We start from the raw sequence: 25,880 nt of genomic DNA, 5'->3' as shown, positions 1-25,880 counted from the left end.
CAGCAAAGGCAGCCTAAACCCAGCAGAAGAAGAGAAATAATAAAGATCAGAGCAGAAATAAACAATATAGAATCTAAAAAAACTGTAGAGCAGATCAACGAAACCAAGAGTTGGTTTTTTGAAAAAATAAACAAAATTGACAAACCTCTAGCCAGGCTTCTCAAAAAGAAAAGGGAGATGACCCAAATAGATAAAATCATGAATGAAAATGGAATGATTACAACCAATCCCTCAGAGATACAAACAATTATCAGGGAATACTATGAAAAATTATATGCCAGCAAATTGGACAACCTGGAAGAAATGGACAAATTTCTAAACACCCACACTCTTCCAAAACTCAATCAGGAGGAAATAGAAAGCTTGAACAGACCCATAACCAGCGAAGAAATTGAATCGGTTATCAAAAATCTCCCAACAAATAAGAGTCCAGGACCAGATGGCTTCCCAGGGGAGTTCTACCAGACATTTAAAGCAGAGATAATACCTATCCTTCTCAAGCTATTCCAAGAAATAGAAAGGGAAGGAAAACTTCCAGACTCATTCTATGAAGCCAGTATTACTTTGATTCCTAAACCAGACAGAGACCCAGTAAAAAAAGAGAACTACAGGCCAATATCCCTGATGAATATGGATGCAAAAATTCTTAATAAGATACTAGCAAATCGAATTCAACAGCATATAAAAAGAATTATTCACCATGATCAAGTGGGATTCATTCCTGGGATGCAGGGCTGGTTGAACATTCGCAAATCGATCAACGTGATACATCACATTAACAAAAAAAAAGAGAAGAACCATATGATCCTGTCAATCGATGCAGAAAAGGCCTTTGACAAAATCCAGCACCCTTTCTTAATAAAAACCCTTGAGAAAGTCGGGATAGAAGGAACATACTTAAAGATCATAAAGGCCATTTATGAAAAGCCCACAGCTAACATCATCCTCAATGGGAAAAACTGAGAGCTTTTTCCCTGACATCAGGAACACGACAGGGATGCCCACTGTCACCGCTGTTGTTTAACATAGTGCTGGAAGTTCTAGCATCAGCAATCAGACAGCAAAAGGAAATCAAAGGCATCAAAATTGGCAAAGATGAAGTCAAGCTTTCGCTTTTTGCAGATGACATGATATTATACATGGAAAATCCGATAGACTCCACCAAAAGTCTGCTAGAACTGATACATGAATTCAGCAAAGTTGCAGGATACAAAATCAATGTGCAGAAATCAGTTGCATTCTTATACACTAACAATGAAGCAACAGAAAGACAAATGAAGAAACTGATCCCATTCACAATTGCACCAAGAAGCATAAAATACCTAGGAATAAATCTAACCAAAGATGTAAAAGATCTGTATGCTGAAAACTATAGAAAGCTTATGCAGGTAATTGAAGAAGATATAAAGAAATGGAAAGACATTCCCTGCTCATGGATTGGAAGAATAAATATTGTCAAAATGTCAATACTACCCAAAGCTATCTACACATTCAATGCAATCCCAATCAAAATTGCACCAGCATTCCTCTCGAAACTAGAACAAGCAATCCTAAAATTCATATGGAACCACAAAAGGCCCCGAATAGCCAAAGTAATTTTGAAGAAGAAGACCAAAGCAGGAGGCATCACAATCCCAGACTTTAGCCTCTACTACAAAGCTGTCATCATCAAGACAGCATGGTATTGGCATAAAAACAGACACATAGACCAATGGAATAGAATAGAAATCCCAGAACTAGACCCACAAACGTATGGCCAACTCATCTTTGACAAAGCAGGAAAGAACATCCAATGGAAAAAAAGACAGTCTCTTTAACAAATGGTGCTGGGAGAACTGGACAGCAACATGCAGAAGGTTGAAACTAGACCACTTTCTCACACCATTCACAAAAATAAACTCAAAATGGATAAAGGACCTGAATGTGAGACAGGAAACCATCAAAACCTTAGAGGAGAAAGCAGGAAAAGACCTCTCTGACCTCAGCCGTAGCAATCTCTTACTCGGCACATCCCCAAAGGCAAGGGAATTAAAAGCAAAAGTGAATTACTGGGACCTTATGAAGATAAAAAGCTTCTGCACAGCAAAGGAAACAACCAACAAAACTAAAAGGCAACCAACGGAATGGGAAAAGATATTTGCAAATGACACATCGGACAAAGGGCTAGTATCCAAAATCTATAAAGAGCTCATCAAACTCCACACCCGAAAAACAAATAACCCAGTGAAGAAATGGGCAGAAAACATGAATAGACACTTCTCTAAAGAAGACATCCGGATGGCCAACAGGCACATGAAAAGATGTTCAACGTCGCTCCTTATCAGGTAAATACAAATCAAAACCACACTCAGATACCACCTCACGCCAGTCAGAGTGGCCAAAATGAACAAATCAGGAGACTATAGATGCTGGAGAGGATGTGGAGAAACAGGAACCCTCTTGCACTGTTGGTGGGAATGCAAATTGGTGCAGCCGCTCTGGAAAGCAGTGTGGAGGTTCCTCAGAAAATTAAAAATAGACCTACCCTATGACCCAGCAATAGCACTGCTAGGAATTTACCCAAGGGATACAGGAGTACTGATGCATAGGGGCACCTGTACCCCAATGTTTATAGCGGCACTCTCAACAATAGCCAAATTATGGAAAGAGCCTAAATGTCCATCAACTGATGAATGGATAAAGAAATTGTGGTTTATATACACAATGGAATACTACGTGGCAATGAGAAAAAATGAAATATGGCCTTTTGTAGCAACATGGATGGAACTGGAGAGTGTGATGCTAAGTGAAATAAGCCATACAGAGAAAGACAGATACCATATGGTTTCACTCTTATGTGGATCCTGAGAAACATAACAGAAACCCATGGGGGAGGGGAAGAAAAAAAAAAAATGAGGTTAGAGTGGGAGAGAGCCAAAGCATAAGAGACTCTTAAAAACTGAGAACAAACTGAGGGTTGATGGGGGGTGGGAGGGAGGGCAGGGTGGGTGATGGGTATTGAGGAGGGCACCTTTTGGGATGAGCACTGGGTGTTGTATGGAAACCAATTTGACAGTAAATTTCATATATTAAAAAATAAAAAAAAATAAAAAAAAAAAAAGTACAAGCCTGGCTTCATTGAATATATATATATATATGAGTGTGTGTGTGTGTATGTGTATATACACATTTATATATATACACATACACATTTATATATGATAAAATATATATAAGAAGTATTATATGTATTTACCTTCATTTGTTTACTTATATGTATATTTTGCCTAAAGACAAGTTCATGAAAGGGCCGTGGGTTAAGATGAAAGAATGGATTTCAGGAATTAATTACAGCTCAAAGTAGGACAATTGATCTAACAAAATCTTGGAGAACAGAAGAAGCGTGAGGAATAAATCTTATCTCAGTGCCAAAGAAGGAGGTCAAAAGAGGTAAAAGAGGGAAAGAGGGAGACATAGCAAGAGAGAGAAAGAAGTAAAATTAGGAGAGTGTGGGAGAACTGTGTTGGGAGAGTGAGGAGTCATGCAGGTGATGATATGAATAATTATGAGTTTGAAGTTAGCCTGTGCCTATGGGTACCAATGATGAGGAAAGACAGATCATTAGGTTTGAATGATTTTACAGCACTAGAAAGATTTTTAAAAAATAGATGTTAGAGCTCCAAAGATGACGCCTGTTGTTGCAAGTGCTAACTTTGAATAGTTGACAACCAGAGACTGAGAGATAACAGCAATAAGGGTCTGAAAAGAGAGTTATAAACCAAAGACATAGGCTCAGAATAGTGTTAGGGACTTCTGAAAAATGATAAAGACCTGTGGTTCTCTTAGTTTTCTTACACTTAACTGCCTAAGTTTTTTTTTTTTTTTTGTAACGATTATGATCATATTCTCTAAGGGACTATCTACAATAGAAAATGTCACATGTGATTTTAAATATCAGCTTATGATTTAGTTATTTATTTCTGCAGAAAATTATATAAATAAAAAGATTCGCAAAGATTAATATTGGAAAGTGACACTGTATTGTATTTCTACATTGAATATGCAATGAAATTTGATGTCATTTTTAATTTACTATGTCTGTTCAAATTTATCAATTACTTATGAGACAGGTTTTGAATTCATCTTGGATACAAATAATAATGGTGGTTACAAAGTTATGACATTTATGATTATCGTGATTTTCTTTGATGTAATTCTCCTAAAATCCATTTTAATAATTTGAGATAAAATAATCATGAGTGTGGCTGTTCTGAGTGTAAAATGGAAAAGACATTAGAACAATTGAAACCTCATTTCTAGATGTTTCTTTATCATGTTATTCTCATATTTTTCTTAATATGAAATTTATTGTCAAATTGGTTTCCACACAACACCCAGTGCTCATCCCAACAGAAGCCCTCCTCAATACCCATCACCCACTTACCACTATCTCCCACCCCCCAAAAAACCTCAGTTTGTTCTCAGTTTTTAAGAGTCTCTTATGCTTTGGCTCTCTCCCACTCTAACCATTTTGATTTTCCTTCCCCTCCCCCATGGTCTTCTGTTAAGTTTCTCAGGATCCACACAGGAGTGAAAACATATGGAATCTTTCCTTCTCTGTATGACCTATTTCACTTAGCATCACACTCTCCAGTTCCATCCACATTGCTACAAAAGGCCATATTTCATTCTTTCCCATTGCCACATAGTATTCCATTGTGTATATAAACCACAATTCCTTTATCCATTCGTCAATTGATGGACATTTAGGCTCTTTCCATAATTTAGCTATTGTTGAGAGTGTTGCTATAAACATTGGGGTACAAGTGCCCCTATGCATCAGTACTCCTGTATCCCTTGGGTAAATTCCTAGCAGTGCTATTGCTGGGTCATAGGGTAGGTCTATTTTTAATTTTTTGAGGAACTACCACAATGTTTTCAGAGTGGCTGCACCAGTTTGCATTCCCACCAACAGTGCAAGAGGGTTCCCGTTTCTCTACATCCTCGCCAGCATATATAGTCTCCTGTTTTGTTCACTTTAGCTACTCTGACTGGCATGAGGTGATATCTGAGTGTGGTTTTGATTTGTATTTATTTCCCTGATGAGGAGCGACGTTGAGCATCTTTTTATGTGCCTGTTGGACATCCGGATGTCTTCTTTAGAGAAGTGTCTATTCATGTTATCTGCCCATTTCTTCACTGGATTATTTGTTTTTCAGGTGTGGAGTTTGGTGAGCTCTTGATAGATTTTGGATACTAGCCCTTTGTCCAATATGTCATTTGCAAATATCTTTTCCCATTCTGTTGGTTGCCTTTTAGTTTTGTTGATTGTTTCCTTTGCTGTGCAGAAGATTTTTATCTTCATGAGGTCCCAATAGTTGATTTTTGTTTTTAATTCCCTTGCCTTTGGAGATGTGTCAAGTAAGAAATTGCTGTGACTGAGGTCAGAGAGGTTTTTCCCTGCTTTCTCCTCTAGGGTTTTGATGGTTTCCTGTCTCACATTCGAGTCCTTTATCCATTTTGAGTTTGTTTTTGTGAATGGTGTAAGAAAGTGGTCTAGTTTCATCCTTCTGCATGTTGCTCTCCAGTTCTTCCAGCACCATTTGTTAAAGAGACTGTCTTTTTTCCATTGGATATTCTCTCATGCTTTGTGAAAGATTAGTTAACCATACTTTTGTGAGACTAGTTCTGGGGTTTCTATTCTATTCCATTGGTCTATGTGTCCGTTTTTGTGCCAATACCATCCTGTCTTGATGATTACAGCTTTGTAGTAGAGGCTAAAGTCTGGGATTGTGATGCCTCCTGCTTTGGTCCTCTTCTTCAAAATTACTTTGGCTATTCGGGGCCTTTTGTGGTTCCATATGAATTTTAGGATTGCTTGTTCTAGCTTCAAGAAGAATGCTGGTGCAATTTTGATTGGGATTGCATTGAATGTGTAGATAGCTTTGGGTGGTATTGACATTTTGACAATATTTATTCTTCCAATCCATGAGCACAGAATGTTTTTCCATTTCTTTATATCTTCTTCAATTTCCTTCATAAGCTTTCCATAGTTTTCAGCATACAGATCTTTTCCATCTTTGGTTAGATTTATTCCTAGGTATTTGATGCTTCTTGGTGCAATTGTGAATGGGATCAGTTTCTTTACTTGTCTTTCTGTTGCTTCATTGTTAGTGTGTAAGAATGCAACTGATTTCTGTACATTGATTTTGTATCCTGCAACTTTGCTGAATTCATGTATCAGTTCTAGCAGACTTCTGGTGAAGTCTATCAGATTTTCCACGTATAATATCATGTCATCTGCAAAAAGTGAAAGCTTAACTTCATCTTTGCCAATTTTGATGCCTTTGATTTCCTTTTGTTGTCTGATTGCTGATGCTAGAACTTCCAGCACTATGTTAAAAAACAGCGGTGAGAGTGGACAACCCTGTCGTGTTCCTGATGTCAGGGAAAAAGCTCTCAGTTTTTCCCCACTGAGGATGATATTAGCTGTGGGCTTTTCATTAATGGCTTTTATGATGTTTAAGCATGTTCCTTCTATCCCGACGTCCTCAAGGGTTTTTATTAAGACAGGATGCTGAGTTTTGTCAAATGCTTTTTCTGCATCGATTGACAGGATCATATGGTTCTTATCTTTTCTTTTATTAATGTGATGTATCACATTGATTGATTTGCAAATGTTGAACCAGCCCTGCATCCCAGGAATGAATCCCACTTGATCATGGTGAATAATTCTTTTTATATGCTGTTGAATTCGATTTGCTAGTATCTTATTGAGAATTTTTGCATCCATATTCATCAGGGATATTGCCTGTAGTTCTCTTTTTTTTTTTTTTTTTTTAAACTGGGTCTCTGTCTGGTTTAGGAATCAAAGTAATTTTGGCTTTATAGAATGAGTCTGGAAGTTTTCCTTCCCTTTCTGTTTTTTGGAACAGCTTGAGAAGAATAGGTATTATCTCTGCTTTAAAGTCTAGTAGAATTCCCTAGGGAAGCCATCTGGTCCTGGATTCTTATTGGTTGGGAGATTTTTGATAACTGATTCAATTTCTTCGCTGGTTATGGGTCTGTTCAAGCTTTCTGTTTCTTCCTGTTTGAGTTTTGGAAGTATGTGGGAATTTAGGAATTTGTCCATTTCTTCCAGGTTGTCCAGTTTGTTGGCATATAATATTTCATAGTATTCCCTGATAATTGCTTGTATTTCTGAGGGATTGGTTGTAATAATTCCATTTTCATTCATGATTTTATCTATTTGGGTCATCTCCCTTTTCTTTTTGAGCAGCCTGGCTAAAGGTTTATCAATTTTTGTAGTTTTTCAATAAAACAACTCTTGGTTTCATTGATCTGCTCTACAGTTTTTTTTAGATTCTATATTGTTTATTTCTGCTCTGATCTTTATTATTTCTCTTCTTCTGCTGGGTTTGTGGTGTCTTTGTTGTTTTGCTTCTATTTCCTTTAGGTGTGCTGTTAGATTTTGTATTTGGGATTTTTCTTGTTTCTTGAGATGGGCCTGGACTGCAATGTATTTTCCTCTCAGGACTGCCTTCGCTGCATCCCAAAGCGTTTGGATTGTTGTATTTTCATTTGTTTCCATATATTTTTAAATTTCTTCTCTAATTGCCTGGTTGACCCATTCATTCTTTAGTAGGGTGTTCTTTAACCTCCATGCTTTTGGAAGTTTTCCAGACTTTTTCTTGTGGTTGATTTCAAGCTTCATCTCATTGTGGTCTGAAAGTATGCATGGTATGATCTCAATTCTTGTTGTGACCCAGTATGTGATCTATCTTGGAGAATGTTCCATGTGCACTCAAGAAGAAAGTATATTCTGTTGCTTTGGGATGCAGAGTTCTAAATATATCTGTCAAGTCCATCTGATCCAGTGTTTCATTCAGGGCCCTTGTTTCTTTATTGATCTTGTGTCTAGATGATCTATCCATTGTTGTAAGTGGAGTATTAAAGTCCCCTGTAATTACCACATTTTAATCAATAAGGTTGCTTATGTTTGTGATCAATTGTTTTATATATTTGGGGGCTCCTGTATTCGGCGCATAGACATTTATAATTGTTAGCTCTTCCTGATGGATAGACTCTGTAATTGTTATATAATGCCCTTCTTCATCTCTTGTTACAGCCTTTAATTTAAAGTCTAGATTGTCTGATATAAGTATGGCTACTCCAGCTTTCTTTTGACTTCCAGTAGCATGATAGATCGTTCTCCATTCCCTCACTTTCAATCTGAAGGTGTCCTCAGGTCTAAAATGAGTCTCTTGTAGACAGCAAATAGATGGGTCCTGTTTTTTTTTATCCGTTCTGATACCCTATGTCTTTTGGTTGGCGCATTTAATCCATTTACATTCAGTGTTATTATAGACAGATATGGGTTTAGAGTCATTGTGATGTCCGTAGGTTTCATGCTTTTAGCGATGTCTCTAGTACTTTGTCTCACAGGATCCCCCTTAGGATCTCTTGTAGGGGTGGTTTAGTGGTGACAAATTCCTTCAGTTTTTGTTTGTTTGGGAAAACCTTTATCTCTCCTTCTATTCCAAATGACAGACTTGCTGGATAAAGGATTCTCAGCTGCATTTTTTTTCTGTTCATCACATTGAAGATCTCCTGCCATTCCTTTCTGGCCTGCCAAGTCTCAGTAGACAGATCTGTCATGAGTCTTATCTGTCTCCCTTTATATGTTAGAGCATGTTTATCCCTAGCCGCTTTCAGAATTCTCTTTATCCTTGTATTTTGCCAGTTTCACTATGATATGTTGTGCAGAAGATTGATTCAAGTTATGTCTGAAAGGAGTTCTCTGTGCCTCTTGGATTTCAATGCCTTTTTCCTTCCCCAGATCCGGGAAGTTCTCAGCTATTATTTCTTCAAGTACACCTTCAGCACCTTTCCCTCTGTCTTCCTCCTCTGGAATCCCAATTATGCGTACGTTATTTTGTTTAATTATGACACTTAGTTCTCTAAGTCTCCCCTCATAGTCCTGGATTTCTTTATCTCTCTTTTTTTTAGCTTCTTCTTTTTCCATAATTTTATCTTCTAATACACCTATTGTCTCCTCTGCCTCTTCAATCCAAGCTGTGGTCGCCTCCATTTTATTTTGCAGCTCATTTATTGCATTTTTCGCTCCTCCTGACTGTTTCTTAGTCCCTTGATCTCTGTAGTAATAGATTTTCTGCTGTCCTCTATACTTTTTTCAAGCCCAGCGATTAATTTTATGACTATTATTTTAAATTCATTTTCTGCTATCTTGCTTAAATCATTTTTGATCAGTTCGTTAGCTGTTGCTACTTCCTGGAGTTTCTTTTGAGGAGAATTCTTCTGTTTCATCATTTTGGATAGTCCCTGGGGTGGTGTGGAACTGCAGGGCACTTCCCCTGTGCTGTCTGGAGTAACTTGTGTTGGTGGGCGGGGCTGCAGTCAGACCTGATGTCTGCCCCCAGCCCACTGCTGGTGCCACAGTCAGACTGGTGTGTACCTTATCTTCCCCTCTCCCAGGGGCAGGACTCACCATGGAGTGATGTGGCCTCTGTCTGGGCTACTTGCACACTGCCAGGCTTGTGCTGCTTCGAGGGTGTCTGGTGTCTTAGCCAGGGTGGATCCGCAAGGTGCACAGGGGCGGAAGGGGCAGGCTCCGCTTGCTTTGCCTTTGGTGGCCTGCTTTAGGAGGGTCCCTGTGACACCGGGAAAGAGGCAGACCTGTCGGAGGGATGGATCTGCAGAAGCACGGCATTGGGTGTTTGTGCGGTGCAAGCAAGCTCGTGAGGGGAACTGGTTCCCTTTGGGATTTTGGCTGGGGGATGGGCGAGGGAGATGGCGGTGGCGAGCGCCTTTGTTCCCCGCCAAGCTGAGTTCTGTTGTCTGGGGCTCAACAACTCTCCCTCCCGTTGTCCTTTAGCCCTCCTGCTCTTAGAGCAGAGCTGTTGACTTATAACATTCCAGATGTTAAGTCCTGCTGGCTGTCAGAACACACTCCCTCCGGCCCCTCCGCTTTTGCAAGCCAGACTCGGGGGCTCTGCCTTGCCGGGTGGGCTGGTTGCCCCTCCACTGCCCTGGCTCCCTCCCGCCAGTCCATGAAGCGTGCACCGCCTCTCCGCCCTTCCTACCCTCTTCTGCGGGCCTCTCGTCTATGCTTGGCTCCAGAGAGTCTGTTCTGCTAGTCTTCTGGCAGTCTTCTGGGTAAATTAGGCAGATGTGGGTGCAATCTAAGCGATTAGCAGGACACGGTGAGCCCAGTGTCCTCCTACACTGCCATCTTCACCTCTATTCTCATATTTTTTGTGCATCATTTGCCACTGTCTGAAATTATCTTATTGATTTATTTATGTTACCTTCTTTATTTTCATTTTGCAAGATTATGGATCTTCTTTGTCTTATTTACTACTGTATTTACTACTATACCCTTAGTATCAGGTGTTTATCTTATAGTAAGTGCTCAGTAAATAACTGTTGAATGCACTTAGTCTCTTCATTACAGAGAGATGATTCTCACCGACATTATGCTAGAACAAATGCATATATGCTTACCTTCAAATGACCATGGTGATATGACATAGCGATAATGAGTTATGTTTAGGAAATATCTCCTTTAGTATTTAAGAAGTTAATTATCTAAATTAATTTGATGGAATCTTTCTAGGCAGCATTTAATCTCAATCCTCCATTTGCAAGATGTCCTGATAACATGAAATATGGCAACGAAATCTCTACGTGCATTTACCTGCTTGTTCCATAAGACATAAACAAAACCATATTGTGTACATTATCTTCAAATAATGTGAGATACTAGAGGGAGAGATGCTGTGGTGCCCTTGCTTTCTGGTTTGGTGTCTTGGCTTACCTACAGTGATGCTTCATAAACTGACACATTGAGACTGTCAGGAATGTCTTCTTAAATCGTCCTGTTAAATTACCATTATTTGCTCCATCTCGTGCATTATGCCGCTGGCTACTGCAGCTCTTTATTCCCACCTTTCTCAGTTGCTGAAGGTGAATTCAGGTTACAAACTATATAGTTCTATAGTAGCTTATTACTTGCCTTTCCTGTACTCTATTGCTGAAATTATCTTTGCTGTCCCTGGGAAAGATGGGAAGTTTATCCTTTTTATTGTCTGCTTCATCTTCTTTCCTCTCTGACTTTTCTTGATGTCCTTGTTGAGTTGTTTCTCATTTAGTGGATCTTCTAAGGGCCTCTCTCCAAACTCTGTACTTTAATGTGTTGCAACCATCCATGTATTATGGTCTCATTATACTTAGAAATGTGTACAACCTGTCAAAAATAATTTAAACTTTCCCTAATGGGTATTTATGGGCATTGAATCAAGGAATTGAAGAGAACCAAATTGTAAATCAAAATCTGGCATGGAACATGCTATTCTCTTGAAAATATAATTGTATCACATATAAATACTTTTTCATTGAATTGCTTTTGAACCAAACCAACCAACAAGCAAACAAAAATAAACATCACCTGGAAAATTTTGAGAGTAAAGAAGTAAAACCTTAAAATTTGAGTCTTAAAATTACACAAGTATATTACCTGCATATTTTTTTGCTAAATTCAGATATAAAAAAAGGAGCCAGTTGTGCCAATTAGCAGAATCACCCCTCTGAAAAGAGAAAATAGGGCCTTAATAGGGAAACATTAAAGAAGATGCATTCCAAAGCAGGACAGATGAGAAATCTATGTGATAGAACCCATCTTGTTCATGTTAGAATCAAAAGCATCAGATTACACAGTGACATTGCCAAGAGCATTCTATATACCTTTGCATATACCTGGGCCCACAATGATTCATTAAAGTTTAATTCAGGGGCACCTGGGTGTCTCAGTTGGTTAAAGGCTGGACTCTCGATTCTGGCTCAGGTCATGATCTCACAGTCCATGGGATTGCACTAACAGTGCAGAGCCTGCTTGGGATTCTCTCTTTCTCTCCCCCACCCTCTCCACCCCCTACCCCCTCAAAATAAATAAATAAACGTTAAAAAAAGATGTATTCATATTTCTATGCATGGCAGATAGTTATCCACAAAAAGTGATGGCTAATTCCCAAACATCTTGGGAAAGATGGGTTTTGGGGAGAAATGAGAGACGGTGTGGGATAAAGGGTCCTTGCATCACCATTTATACACCTCGCCACTGAATAATGTGTACAAAGCCTATTTAATCTCCCCCTAGTGGTTCCCAAGAATGACTGCCTGCAAAGTACTGAGAGAAGAGCTGTAATCAAACCCCCCACCCCAACACACACACACACACACACACACACACACACACACACACACACGTACACACGCACAAGCTGTTTTGTCTTCTGATGAAGAAAAGTGAAGGCTTTGAAGAATAATAAGGATAAATCATATACTGGTTATTAGGAAACCTTAATGAAGACCTCTTCTTCACTAGGTAGTAGTCTTGCTTTTTGAGGATCTTTTACCTTGGTTTTATGGCACAGACCTAGGATTTAAATGACTAGGTATATGAGGGTAATATCCCTTCATCAAATGAAATGAGAAACTGCTACTCTGGAAGTCTTCAAAAGATACAGAGCAAGAGAGTTACTTCATATGTTGACCATGACCAGTATCTGGGGCATAGTTTCAAAGTTTTGTTTTGAGCACCCTGTGTAAGGAAACTATGAAATGGTACCATTGTGACTATATATATGGAGAATAAATACACATTTAAAATACAATCTGTTTTGTGTCTATCAATTGGGGCAGACCTCTGATGTATTATAGAAGTATATGTTATAATGAAAGCTAATCATGAAAATTTATAGTATTGTAAAATCCCATTAAATGAGTGCTTGCCCTGTGAAAAGAAATTGGGAAATTTGCCATCAAATGTAAATTATTGAAAATATATTAGATGGAAAAAGTATATCTATTTTCTAACTATGCTGTATCAATATGTACTTGAGGAGCATAATGACCAGCACCATTAGCTCAGCCTCCATTATGTTTATTATTACCTAGGCAATACATTTGGGTGAATCAAAAATCATACCCAGTTCACAGTTTATTTTGTTAATAAATGTGGCCTGCTTAGAACAGCACATGTTTGGAATGACACTGTTCGATGATTGACTCTCCAATACATAAAATAACTATTTTATGCCGAAACAATTAAAAATGCAAAGTCATAAATATTGGGTACAGGTAGACATTTTTGGGGGTCCTAATTCAGTGAAAACATTTACTGCTGAAAAGTTTTTAACGATTTTTTGTTGTTGTTGTCTTCCGTAACTCAGGTTATCTGGAATGAATATACCACCACCAATTATCAGCAACAAAAACTGGCTCAGACTGCATTTTGTTACAGACAGCAATCACCGATATCGTGGATTTAGTGCTCCATATCAAGGTACATTTAATGAATACCTTTGCCTCTTTTGATTTGTGAAATGATTTTGGTATATACAGCTGCATTTTGCGATAGAAGCAAAATATCTTGTGCCTTAATAAATGGTAATTTGAATAAGTCAAAATGGTCATTCACTTGGTGAGGCAACAATGTGATAATAACTAAATTACAATAGAAAAGTTAGTTGGTTTTTATAGCACAGTGTTCTAAATGAAGAGTATTACGACCTCTAAAAAGTAGTATGTAACAGATATGTTTTCCTTTAATAAAGTGCTTCAGCAATCGGACATGCTTCCTAAATCTGCACCACAGAACACTGCAGAAAACCTGAAGTTGTGAATAGGCTCTCCATCAAATGAAATCCATTTTCATATACAGTGTTTGCTATTGCTAGTTTAATAAAGCTTGTTAGGATTATTATCCTAACAATTTTTATTAGCAGGCATAATTTTGAATGAGTGAGATACAGTATTTGATGTAGTAGCTTGAAAACACTCTTGGTTTAGAACAAAATTGTTATGAATATGGAGTGTTAATGAAAATTTGACTTCTATAATGTTTAGTAATATTATGTAGGCTTAGTGTACTTTATCTTCAGACTACTTATGTAAATAAATAATTTCATTCTCAGTAGTGTATCAGCTACTGTTAATGGAATCGTGAGCAGTGCCCCAGTTACATTTTTCCATTTATCTGTTTTTTTGTTTTTGTTTTTGTTTTGTTTTTTTAATGCTTTCCTTTTTAGTAGTCTTAAGTCTTAGGCACTTTCAACTTTAATATGGTGACTTGAGGCAGCTTAGAGTTAATACCTAAAATGTTATTAGGCCACATACTGTTTTCTGGAATACAAATTTCAACACTTAATTTATATTTTGAAGACCAGTAACCTAGCTATAGCTGTCCTATCAATAGGATTTCTGACAATAGTAGTAACAGATTAATGTCATTGGTATTTTGACATTTATAATAATATATTGGATATCACTGTAATAAAAATCCCAATGATAATAACTTAAAAGTAAATATTTTAGGCAAGACCCACTGTAGAAAAATCTATAATTTCTATTGCTAATGTAGTTAATTTGAATGGAAGCATGGATGCAAATATGTTCTCAAGTCTATGTATTTCTCATAATAGAATACATTAATCATTATAAAATACTGTATTTTAAAATTGAAAATTAAATATGCATAGAAAATTATTTTTATATATTTTATTAAAAATAACTGTCCAGGGCATAGAAACTTGAATCTTACCAATTTCAGTCAGTGTCACTTTAAATTTGAAATAATATTTTGCTGCATTTCCAATTTCAGTTTCTAAATTTGTTGCGTACTTAGGGAATCAGAGGAAGTGTTTATTGAAAAAACAATAATATTGTGGAGCCTCTTTATCTCTGGGTTGACCCCTTCCTTTGTGGAGTTTTCCAGCCACATGATTTTATGTCTCTAATTCCCCCTCAGCAATGAGTAAAGCAGATGGCACAGCAGAAACTCAAAAGACTATCATCTTTGACTCATGTGGTGATCTTTTCTACTAGATTCATGAAATCTTTCAGTCAGATGGTCCTCTTCCTTATCTGAATAGAAATAAGGTAGCAATTATTTCATATTTATGTGTACAACCTGGAGGAAAAAAATGATCTCCTTTCTCAAAAATAAAAGGGTACTTTTTATTTGCTTTATGTTCACGAAACTGGTATCTTTAGATAGCGTTGTTTTGCATTATAAGGCAATGGTGCAAAGCTGCCAGTAGATTTGTGTATTTAATTATTTTCAGTATTCTACTCGCTGATCTTACACTGACTTTAATAGTACCTTCAGATTCAATTTGATTTTCTAGCGTTGCCTATCTAATTTCAGGACCAAATAAGAACATAACAATGAATTCACTGTAGTAAAATAGAAAGCAAGTGTTTTAGGGGGTATGACTTTTTTTTCTATTTTCTGCAGGAAAAAAAGAGCTCAAAAGAGGGTGATTTTTGGTGTAATCTGTATCTATAAAATATAGAAGAAATAAAGTGGTCTAAGAAAATGGAAGCTCTGATTTTATATGATCATGGAAAAGTTTATAATATAAAAACCCACCTTTACATAGATCCTGTTAAAACTTTCCTGATTTAGGCCTGATTATGTCCAAATATTATTTTACCTAGACAACATAAATTCAGTTAAAGCAATTCTTGAGATTATAAGCAAATAAAGAAATTTGGACTAAAAAGTAAATAATAAGCTAACTTAGATAGCTGTAAAATTCATAATTCTGACATGCTGAAATACACGCCCTAGCAAGAAACAGTAATCATGCTAATTTACATTGTACCACGCTACCATTTAATTTTAGCAGTATCTAGATTAAAATCAATTAAAGAGAAAAAAATTATGGAATGTACTGTACGAAAGTCACAGCCAGGTCTCCATGAGGTATGGTTTCTTAGCATTTACTTACTTTTGAGAGACAGAGAAACAGAGCATGAGCAGGAGAGCGGCAGAGAGAGAGAGGAAAACACAGAATCTGAAGCAGGCTCCAGGCTCTGAGCTATCAGCACAGATCCTGACGTGGGGCTCAAACTCAGGAACCTTTGAGATCATGACCTGAGCTGAAGTCGGTCACTTAACCGACTGAACCGCCCGGGTGCCCCTAGTGGTGTACTCAATACTTACTGAGTACTTAATGATTATTATTGAGCTGTCTTTTTTAATTCATTTAATGTTTTATTGAAACTCTAGGTTTCCGAAGACTGATTATTTTCCTGATGGCATTTCTGTTTAACCTGTGTTCTTTATAAAATATCATGAAAAGTAACTGCAAGCTTATTAAAGGTTCCTGAATGAATGGCATTTGTGTTTTATAATGTGTCCCATAATGGAGTCACACTGACATGCTTTCCTCAAAAGAGCCTCCTTTAAATTGTGTTAGAAGCCAGCTTCATGATTGGTTTAGATGTTATAATTTAAATAGGGTTAAGTAGAGGTTGTGGATAACACACTAATAAATGCAGTTCTGTTCTAACTCAAAAAAACTAAGAAAAGACTTGATTTAAATAAAATGCCTTTGATATGCAAATAGCTTATGCCTCCCCAGATCCCACACTGAATATTGTCCACTTCTATCTAAAATAAACAAACAATCTCTTTTTTCCCCTCTGAGTTTATTTATATTGGAAAACCCTTCTTTGAAAACTCTATTATTATCTCTACTGTGGTTTTAAATTTTTTCCTCTTTAATTTTCAACTCTCCCCCCCCAAAAAAAACTCGTTTCAGTTTCATTTCACTATATTAGTTTTTATTTTGTAAATTCTTGCTTTATTCAAGTTTCATTAAAACTCTTCTAATGAGAACTTGGATGTGCTTCTTCACGTGTAAGTGGTGTAACTTTTCTTTAACTGTGGTGTTTGGAAGTTCTCATATTTATTTATTGAAACCTCCATAGCATTGTCATTTGTTTTTAATTAAAAACCTGAAATCTTTTTATTTTCCATTTCTGTGAATATGAGCATGTGTTCTTATTTTCTAAATTGGAACTAGATTTTCAGATGACACTCAATTGTCCAATCCAGAAAACTGTACCTCTAGATGATGTTTATTTAAAAGTATTATTTTTTTATCCATAAGTCTCAATTATTCAAGTATGAAATACTATTACAACACTTTTCATTTTAAGTTGTTCAGCATATCTAATTTTTTAATGTGCAAAGATTCTGTAGCTATAGATATTCACTAAATTGTCTTCGGCATGTAAGTTTAGGAATTACAACAATATAATCAATTCCAAATATCCAAATATATGAATTTTTCTATATTATAGATTGGCAAAGTTTTCTAAATTCTTACAGATTTTATCACATTTTTAATTTACCCCTTTTTCCCATAATTTTGTTTATTTGATTCTTCTTATGCAGGTTAATATTTTATAGATACTTATTTCCATTTTAACAAAGATACATCTATAGTAATACAGTATATTTTAAAGTTATGAGGTAAAATACTTTATTATATCATTTCTCAAAGAGTTGTCACCATTTTGGGATCAACTGTGTGTCTTTTTGGTGACAAAAACATAATGAATGAGGCTTTCAAATTGTATTGAAAATGCACTGCCATAAACCTCAGTTACACAGAGGCCCGTGGCATTTTAGACACACATAATTTAAGTGAAAAACAACTTTCAAATGGTACTCCATTTTTTAAGATTTGGAAATGTTTTGACATAAATGTGAGTGCAGAGTTATTGAACAAAGATAAATAAGATTATCAGGGACCCAGGATAGTATGTCAGGAAAAAAATAGACTTAGAATCAGAAGATAAGGGTTGAATTGTGAGGTACCTAATCGCTGTCTGAGTTGTGTGAGCCTTGGTTTCTCCATCAGTTAAAAAAAAAAGTCATGCTTGTCAGACACATAATTATTGTGCAAATCGAAGTGTATTAAGATTTCTATGAGCAAAAGTCAGACATGCAGTAAACAAAGATTCTTCAGTGGAAATAAATAATCAACCACATGAAATGGATGAGAAACACACTTTCTAACCAAGAAGTAGAAATAGTTTAACAATTGTGATCAAACATAAATTTGAATCCAGGAAACACATGTAAAATGAAAAATGCTACGTTTTATAAGCACGTGTCTAAATTTCTCCAGCGAAAAAAGCACTTTTCTTTAGAACTCAATTTTAAAATGTGACTTAAAAAAATGAGGAGAAGCAGTTTCCTCTTTACAACATAATTATTAAAATAATATAGTTGACATTTAAAAATGGAGCATAACATCAAAGCAATCTGTTTAATATATTTCTTTCTAATTTTGCTAAAGCATCAGTTTCTTGTGGAACCTTTATATATCCGTTTTTAATAAAGCACAGGGAATCATTTGTGATCACAAACTCCTCGAATTTGATCACCATCAGTGAGAGTCTTCTTATTTCAAGGTTGGAGGTGAGAGTGTGACATAGTAAGAGAAGATCAAAACTTTTGGTTTGGATAGTTTCAGTGTAAGTAGTTTACTGTAATAGGAATGTTGGACAGGGACAGTTAAGTGACTTTCCTGGTGAAGACAATGAACAGGGCTTTTTAGCACAATTCAAGAAGTTATACACACACACACACATGCACACACACACACACACACATGCACATCTATGTATGTACATATGTTTTATAGTAGGTATTTTTTTAGTGCATAAGTGAAAAATTCATAAACTATGTTTGAATTATCTCAATCCCTTTTTCATATATTAGATGAAATGCATTAGTTTAAGCTTAGGAAGTAAATTATGTTCATTTAGTGAGTTTTGAGAGAGTAGGATGTTGAGTTTCATTGGTGAAGTGTTTGAGAATAACTTCTAATCCTATACATTATTTCCTTTTGATTTTATTATGAACATCACTTTTTTTCTCTTCAAGTCTCTTTCATTGCTAAATAATTACTTTCATCTGGAAATTCTCTTTTTGTTCTTTTAAATTTTATTGTGAGTTTCCTTAAAAAAACCTTCTTTTATTTCTTGCTTTATAAACTTGTCTGGTCTATAGAGTTCATTGTTGTAATTAGTACAATGTTTACACAGCCAGCAGAGATAATGAAGATATTTAATAGTCAAAATGGCGAAATAACCATTGGTCTGTCTAAAAGAACCATTAAAAACTCTCTGATAGTATTTTCCCCTGTGATGTAAATGTATGTTTTATAGTCCCTGCCAATATAACATTTAAGTCCTTTTACTGCATTAGTCGATAATGATAGAATTGAATTCTTCCATAACTAACTTTATATAATTTTTCATTCCCATCCTTAAAACTAATTTTCCAATCTTCTTATATATCCCCAGCCCAAAATTCTGTTCAGAAATTATGGGTGTGTTTGACAATAAGCTGGTTAATTGTCATTTCATTTCAAATTTCTCAAACGTAGACATTTTGCTGTGAAACACAACTTATGAGTTCAAGTAAAGCATTGTATATAAGAAACACAATGTTAGTGACTAATTTTTGCTTAACTTTAGTCAAACATAAGCATTTCTAGCAAAATACTTTTATCTTGCTAAACATTTTAACATTTATGAATTAAAATTAAGCCATATGCCTGACTGTATTTAGAGTTGGACCATAGTTTTAATATATAAAATGAGATTTTAGATATAAAGTAGAATATTAGGAATAATATTTCCTTTATCCCACCTTGCTGTTTTATAATCCTTTCATTCTGGTTGTGAGTTAACTATATGCATTAACATGTAGACTACTTAGAATTATTGATGGTCATCATTTATGAGAAAATATTTTGGAAACATTACATTCAGATTCTGAATAAGAGAATCACTTTAAAACAGGTGATAAATGGTTTTTATGCAAAGTACAGCCAGAAAATTGAAAGAGAAAGGACATGTGTGCTTAAGAAATAGTCACAGAAATAAGCATATTAAAGATTATATGGAGATTGTTATAAAATTTACATTATTTTCTAAGGAATTGAATCAATCTTGATAACATTGATATGAGAATGACTTACAGTGGAGGAAAATATCGTAGTTGTTATTTTAAAGAAATATCTTTAATGCTTACATTTGCTAAGTGTTCTTTCCTAAGCCAGTATTTCTATTGATTCTTTAAAAAAATTTTTAATGCTTAAAAAAATCTTTACTGTTTGCTAAGTGTTCTTTTTTAGGCTGTTGCTTAATCCATTTATATAAATCCTTTGTTGACATACTTTAAAAAGTGAAAGGCAAATTATATTAACCTTATGTTACAATCTCATGGAATTTGTGAGAATCCAGAAATATCTTATTAAAATGATTGTGACTTAGATTACTATTTTTAAATACAACAACTACTATAAATAGGAGATAATTGTCAAATATCCAATTGTAATATGAGTAATACTTTCTAAAACATATAGTAGGTTTAAAATATAGTGCTTGATAACCATCAAACTGACAAAAATTCATTTTGGTATAACATTTTAATGTGGCTCATACTTTTCTGCAAACAATAGAATAAATTTGCCAATCTTTTCTAGGAAAAATGTCTCTCTTGTGTTAACTCACCTTTCTTGGGGCAAAGCTCAAACTTTTAGGGATTAGATCAGCCTCTTCTTTTTTAAAGAAAACTTTTAGATATAAGTGATAGCCTATGAGCCCTCATAGTGATGGGACGGAATAGACTACTCTTGCTCTCAATCACAAATAGTAACCAGTTTCAGTGGAGATGTCACTTCTTGGTACTTTAGAATCCTGTAGACATCTACTGCTGGTGTCCACGGGGCAACTCATGGCATGCTGTTTAAGCTTGGTCAGTTGTCTACTTTCTGACCCTACTCCATGGCACCTTGTGCGGGGTCTTCCCGTCTACTCTTTAGCTAAAGCTCTTTAAACCTCATTTTCTACTATACATTCCTTTTCTTTTTTTCCTTTACTGAGCAAGGCTCTGTGTTAACTCATTCATACCTATCTGCCACCCAGTATCCATCCATTGATAAAGTATAAAATTACCCACTTGTTGGACACATTTTACCCTGGTGCTCTGCTGAATCTGGGTATGTCTCTAAGGGGCTTACATTTTTCTATAAGTCAGTGCTGTAAGATTTTAGAATTAATCTCTTTAGTAAATGTAGCTTAACAAGTTTATATAGGTTCTTGTACTATCTCTAACTAACCTCCATCCTCCGTGAGAGTTTTTACAGAAAAAGGCAGCTTAGGCTTTCTGTTCCTATTGGATGGCAGGAAAGCTATTCTTTTTTTTTTCCTACATCATGTCCTGAGTTTTCACTAATCATGGATTTTATAAAGCTCTATTAACTAGGTCTTCCAGTTTTGCCTCTTGATCTGGAAGGGGAACTATTTGAAATTTATGTTTCATAATCTCTTTCACCATAATAGAACTCTCAAGACTAATATCTAGATATGAACTTTAGAAATATAATATTTAGTCAAAGTTTTATAAGACTTCTCTTAAATCAAAGCGATCCAAAGGATTCAAAGAATGAATAAAATCCACAGTATCAAGATTAATATATTTTAGATTTAATCTAAAATTATCTAGATTTAGATTTAAACAGTTTAGATTTTCAAAATAGCCTATTAAGTTCAAAATTAATCTCCTCAAAGAAATATACATATTATATTTCCTACATAAGTCTAAAAATATTCTGTACTGATTTCTGTGCTGTTATTTTTTTTTTTTTTAATTTTTTTTTTCAACGTTTTTTATTTATTTTTGGGACAGAGAGAGACAGAGCATGAACGGGGAGGGGCAGAGAGAGAGGGAGACACAGAATCGGAAACAGGCTCCAGGCTCCGAGCCATCAGCCCAGAGCCTGACGCGGGGCTCGAACTCACGGACCGTGAGATCGTGACCTGGCTGAAGTCGGACGCTTAACCGACTGCGCCACCCAGGCGCCCCTCTGTGCTGTTATTTAAGCTATATTTACAATTGCAAATTGATTAAAAAATATGTAAGTCTATAATTGCTATCTTTATTATCCCAACCAACTCTGGACTAGTTATTTTAGTTAATGTAATTTCTATCAAGTATTCAAAACTTTTATAATGTAATGAATTCATGAATAATATTTTTTGTCTATAATTGTTTGAATCTCTTGTATTTCAAAGTACATCTGGTAGATTACCAAAATTGCCATCATTTTATGGTAGTACCTCATGGTGATCAAATATTGTTCTACTTAGTATTCATTTGTATATAAATATATATGATAGAGTTTTACTCCCATTAAGAATTCTTAGAGTTGCCTGGGAGGCTCAGTAGTTTAAATGACCAACTTCAGCTCATGTCATGATCTCGCAGTTTGTGACTTTGAGCCCCACGTTGGGCTCTGTGCTGGCAGCTCAGAGCCTGGAGCCTGCTTTAGATTCTGTGTCTCCCTCTCTCTCTGCCCCTCCCCTGCTTGCAATCTGTCTCTGTCTCTCAAAAATAAATAAACATTAAATTTAAAAAAAAATTCTTAAGTGCTAACATTTATTGTCTCTAGTGAGGGCAATTTTGTTACATCACCTAAGCATGAATATGTAACAAAAGATAATTGATTAAGTTGGTGTTTAACAAACAGAATTCAGTGTTTTATAAATTCTGTTGCAATGACAAGTATATTGAACAGGTAATTTTGTGTTTAGTAATGATTCAATAATTGTACAAGATGGCCTCCAAAGGGCTTCAATCAAGCACAAAAATACAAGGAATCAAACACACTGTATATGATTGATTCTTCCATGTTGGCATGAAAAATGGAGTCTGAAGCAACACTTGTGGACCTTACATTCATTTTACAGGCAGTTTTACTCTGCCATTCAAAAATAAGGTCATAAAATTAAAATTCCTAGACTTTTTAAATTCAAATTCACAGATATCCAGAAATAGTAAAAGGTAATTTAAACAAATTTCCTTCAAATGATAAAGATAATACTATGATTTTCCTGAAGTGTAGAGTTATATGGCAATGGTGGTCACACAGGGGTCAATTTGGGAGTCCACAACGCTCCAGAAACACTGGGTTAAAGAAATTTATATTGAGTTTTTTTAATTTAAGCAAATAAGACCTTTCAGGCTTATATAGGACCTGCTCTTCCTCAAGGCACACTTTGGGAAATGATTCTATAAGGTATGGAAGGAGGGATTGGCTTCATGTGACAATAAATTTATTATCACTTAGCCTGAACTTTTCTTCAGTTATTTAATTAACTGAAGTATAAATGAGGCAGGCAAATAGCTAGTGTTATTTAATTAAACTAAAATAATGTTTTGAATCAAAACCCCATTTGAGAGTATTATGGTGCATTTATTTATTTGTTCATTTACTATCCATCTAAATTTATTTGACAAAAATATTCCTGAGCCCTTACTTTGTAGTAGACACTGAGCTAGGTTCTGATAGTCCACAGTCTCAGAATTCAGAGTTTCCTATCTAGTATGTGAAAAGATGATTGAATATTCCATTAAAAAAAAAGATTTATGAAGTATTGTAATTAAGAAAATGCAAGCTCATGTGGGGAGTGAAAGAGAATACATGGTCCAAGAAAGCCTTGAGAACACCCGGCACCTGACTTGAGTATCGAAGGCTGCAGAGTCGTTTAAGGTTAACTGACAATGTGATATCTATGCTATAAAGCTGTGTTAGTCCACTATGGCCATACAAATTATTAAAATGTTGAAATAGTGCTGATTGGTAAATAAGTAGCCTCTGTCATTGGTCCAAGAGTATCTGAACTGCATTCCTGGCTCCTGAACTGCCCCATCTCTTTCAAGACTCACTGGATTGTCCCAAAATATAGCAAGTGGCTAATAGCTGGCCCTATTAAGGGCACCTTCTAGATACTACTTGTGACCAATATTCCCAATACAGCTTCTAGTCCCTACCAGCTGTTATTCAGTGTTCTTAATATCACTCCAGACCTTCTGGTTAATGGCAAATTTAAAGTGACCAGCAAAAAACAAAACAAGACAAAACACTGCTGTATATTACTATTGGATGATTTTAAAAAGATGTGTTGTTTAGTTCAAAGAATAGCACTTTTCTATGCAAATTAAAAGATATGAGCAGTATAAATATTCTATCTACTATATGAAAGCTAGGAAACAAATTTTGAATTGTTTCATAGCTACCTGGTTTTATAATTTGCAACTCCCTAAAGACAATGACTGTGTCCTTTATCCCTGCATCCCCAGAGTTTAGCATTATTATAGGTGCCAAATAAATGTTGAGCAAATGCTTGAATGTTATAAGTTCATATGTGTGTGTCACAATTTACAAAGTATCTGCACACACATTATCTCATGCAATCCTCACATCGACTGCATTATTATCACTGTTTTACCAAACCAGAAACAAAGACTGGCACGAGTGACACAAGCCTGCCTGGCACGGGGACACTCACACTAGGTGGCAGGTTGGGGCCGCGAACCTCTGGCTGAGCCCTGTGCCTGATACTGCATCACCCAAGGAAAGGGGCATATTTGTGTAATTCACTTAGACATCCTATTTGAGGTAACTGCAGTCCTTGAAAGAAAGTGTTAAGCCCAGCGTCACATTAGAAAATAGCAGAACCAGGGCACCTGCGTGGCTCAGTCAGTTAAGCATCTGACTTTGGTTCAGGTCATGATCTCACAGTTTGTGAGTTCAAGCCCTGCATCAGGGCTCCTGTCAGCACAGAGCCCACTTCAGATCCTCTGTCCCCCTCTCTCTCTGCCCTTCCTCTGCTTGAACTCTCTCTGTCTCAAAAATAAGTAAACATTAAAAAAAACTTACAAAAATAGCAGAACCAGGTCTTAACCATTAGGGGCTTTACTTTTAAAGCCTATGTTAAATCCACTGTGAACTCCAGCCTTAGTTATCCTCAGATTTGCAAATTTGCAGAATTGGTATTTTTTTAGAAAAGGCAAAAATTCATTGAGACTCAAATTTGGTGAATAAATAAGTGAAAATTGTGGAAATACACTGTCCTTGATTAAAAGTGACATTTTCATAAAACAATGATGTCAGTTATTAAATTAGTTAATATATGTAAAGCATTTTGAATAGTGTCTGACAGAGAGTAAGCATTCTATAAAATGTTAGCTATTATTACTATTATCAGCAGCAGCAGCAGGAGAAGCATCATCATCTTTATTGTTTTACTAAATGACTTGGAAGGCAATTTCAAGCATATTATGAATAAGGGGGGTATTATTTGAAATGAAAGTATCTCAACTTTTCACAGTAATTAGTTGGAGACTCATATTTATTTGGTTACATAGTATAAGTGCTTATTTGTTGATTAAAAAAAGGAGTCCATTTAACATAGGTTTCAATACAGTAGATATTATAATGAAAATTATTCCCAGTAAACTATATCAAATATTTACCAGACAAGTGTCTTACAAATGAACCATGTAAGATAGGAGCAGAGTATATTCATTGCTCTACTATATGTCTACAGGGTGAAACAAACAATAAAATCATCTGCTGTTATAGGCTTATTTATCTTCTTATTAGATCAGGTACTACTGGGGCGCCTGGGTGGCGCAGTCGGTTAAGCGTCCGACTTCAGCCAGGTCACGATCTCTCGGTCCGTGGGTTCGAGCCCCGCGTCGGGCTCTGGGCTGATGGCTCGGAGCCTGGAGCCTGTTTCCGATTCTGTGTCTCCCTCTCTCTCTGCCCCTCCCCCGTTCATGCTCTGTCTCTCTCTGTCCCAAAAATAAATAAAAAAACGTTGAAGAGATCAGGTACTACTGACTGTTATTGGAAAACCCAAGAAGGAATCTGTAGCCATAAAAGTTTAAGGTGAAAGAAATAAAATAACCCTTATTAGGAAAGGCAACAGTTTCATTATACCCAGAATACTTTTGGGGGAGAAGGTCAAATTCAAACATTATACTGTTGGCCTAAAAAGATAGCAACTTTGTTGCATTGGGATATATCCTCCTTTTCTTACAGAAAACATAACAAGTACTATTTAGAGTTTCCCTAACTAACATGAGACTCCAGATTTTGTGTTCCTAGACTTGTGTTCAACTTCCAGTTAAATACTTATCTTTCCAGTTTATCAACATAACG

At 35.9% G+C, this 25,880-nt stretch overlaps 1 protein-coding gene across 2 annotated transcripts in view; it reads left to right on the top strand.

Annotated features, from left to right (window-relative positions):
• Window positions 1-25,880, top strand: part of CSMD3 (CUB and Sushi multiple domains 3) — a 1,245,616-nt gene that overhangs the window by 453,192 nt on the left and 766,544 nt on the right. For both annotated transcript variants that reach the window (XM_078441978.2, XM_078441977.2), the window contains exon 6: window positions 13,230-13,342. In XM_078441978.2, the coding sequence (XP_078298104.1) occupies window positions 13,230-13,342 (113 nt within the window). The remainder of the gene's footprint in view (window positions 1-13,229; window positions 13,343-25,880) is intronic.

Source organism: Panthera onca, chromosome F2 (genome assembly GCF_046562875.1).
Source record: "Panthera onca isolate mPanOnc1 chromosome F2, mPanOnc1 haplotype 2, whole genome shotgun sequence".
Classification (NCBI taxonomy): Eukaryota; Metazoa; Chordata; class Mammalia; order Carnivora; family Felidae; genus Panthera; species Panthera onca.
Note: the sequence above shows the minus strand (reverse complement) of the source record. Positions and strands in the feature narration are given on the sequence as shown.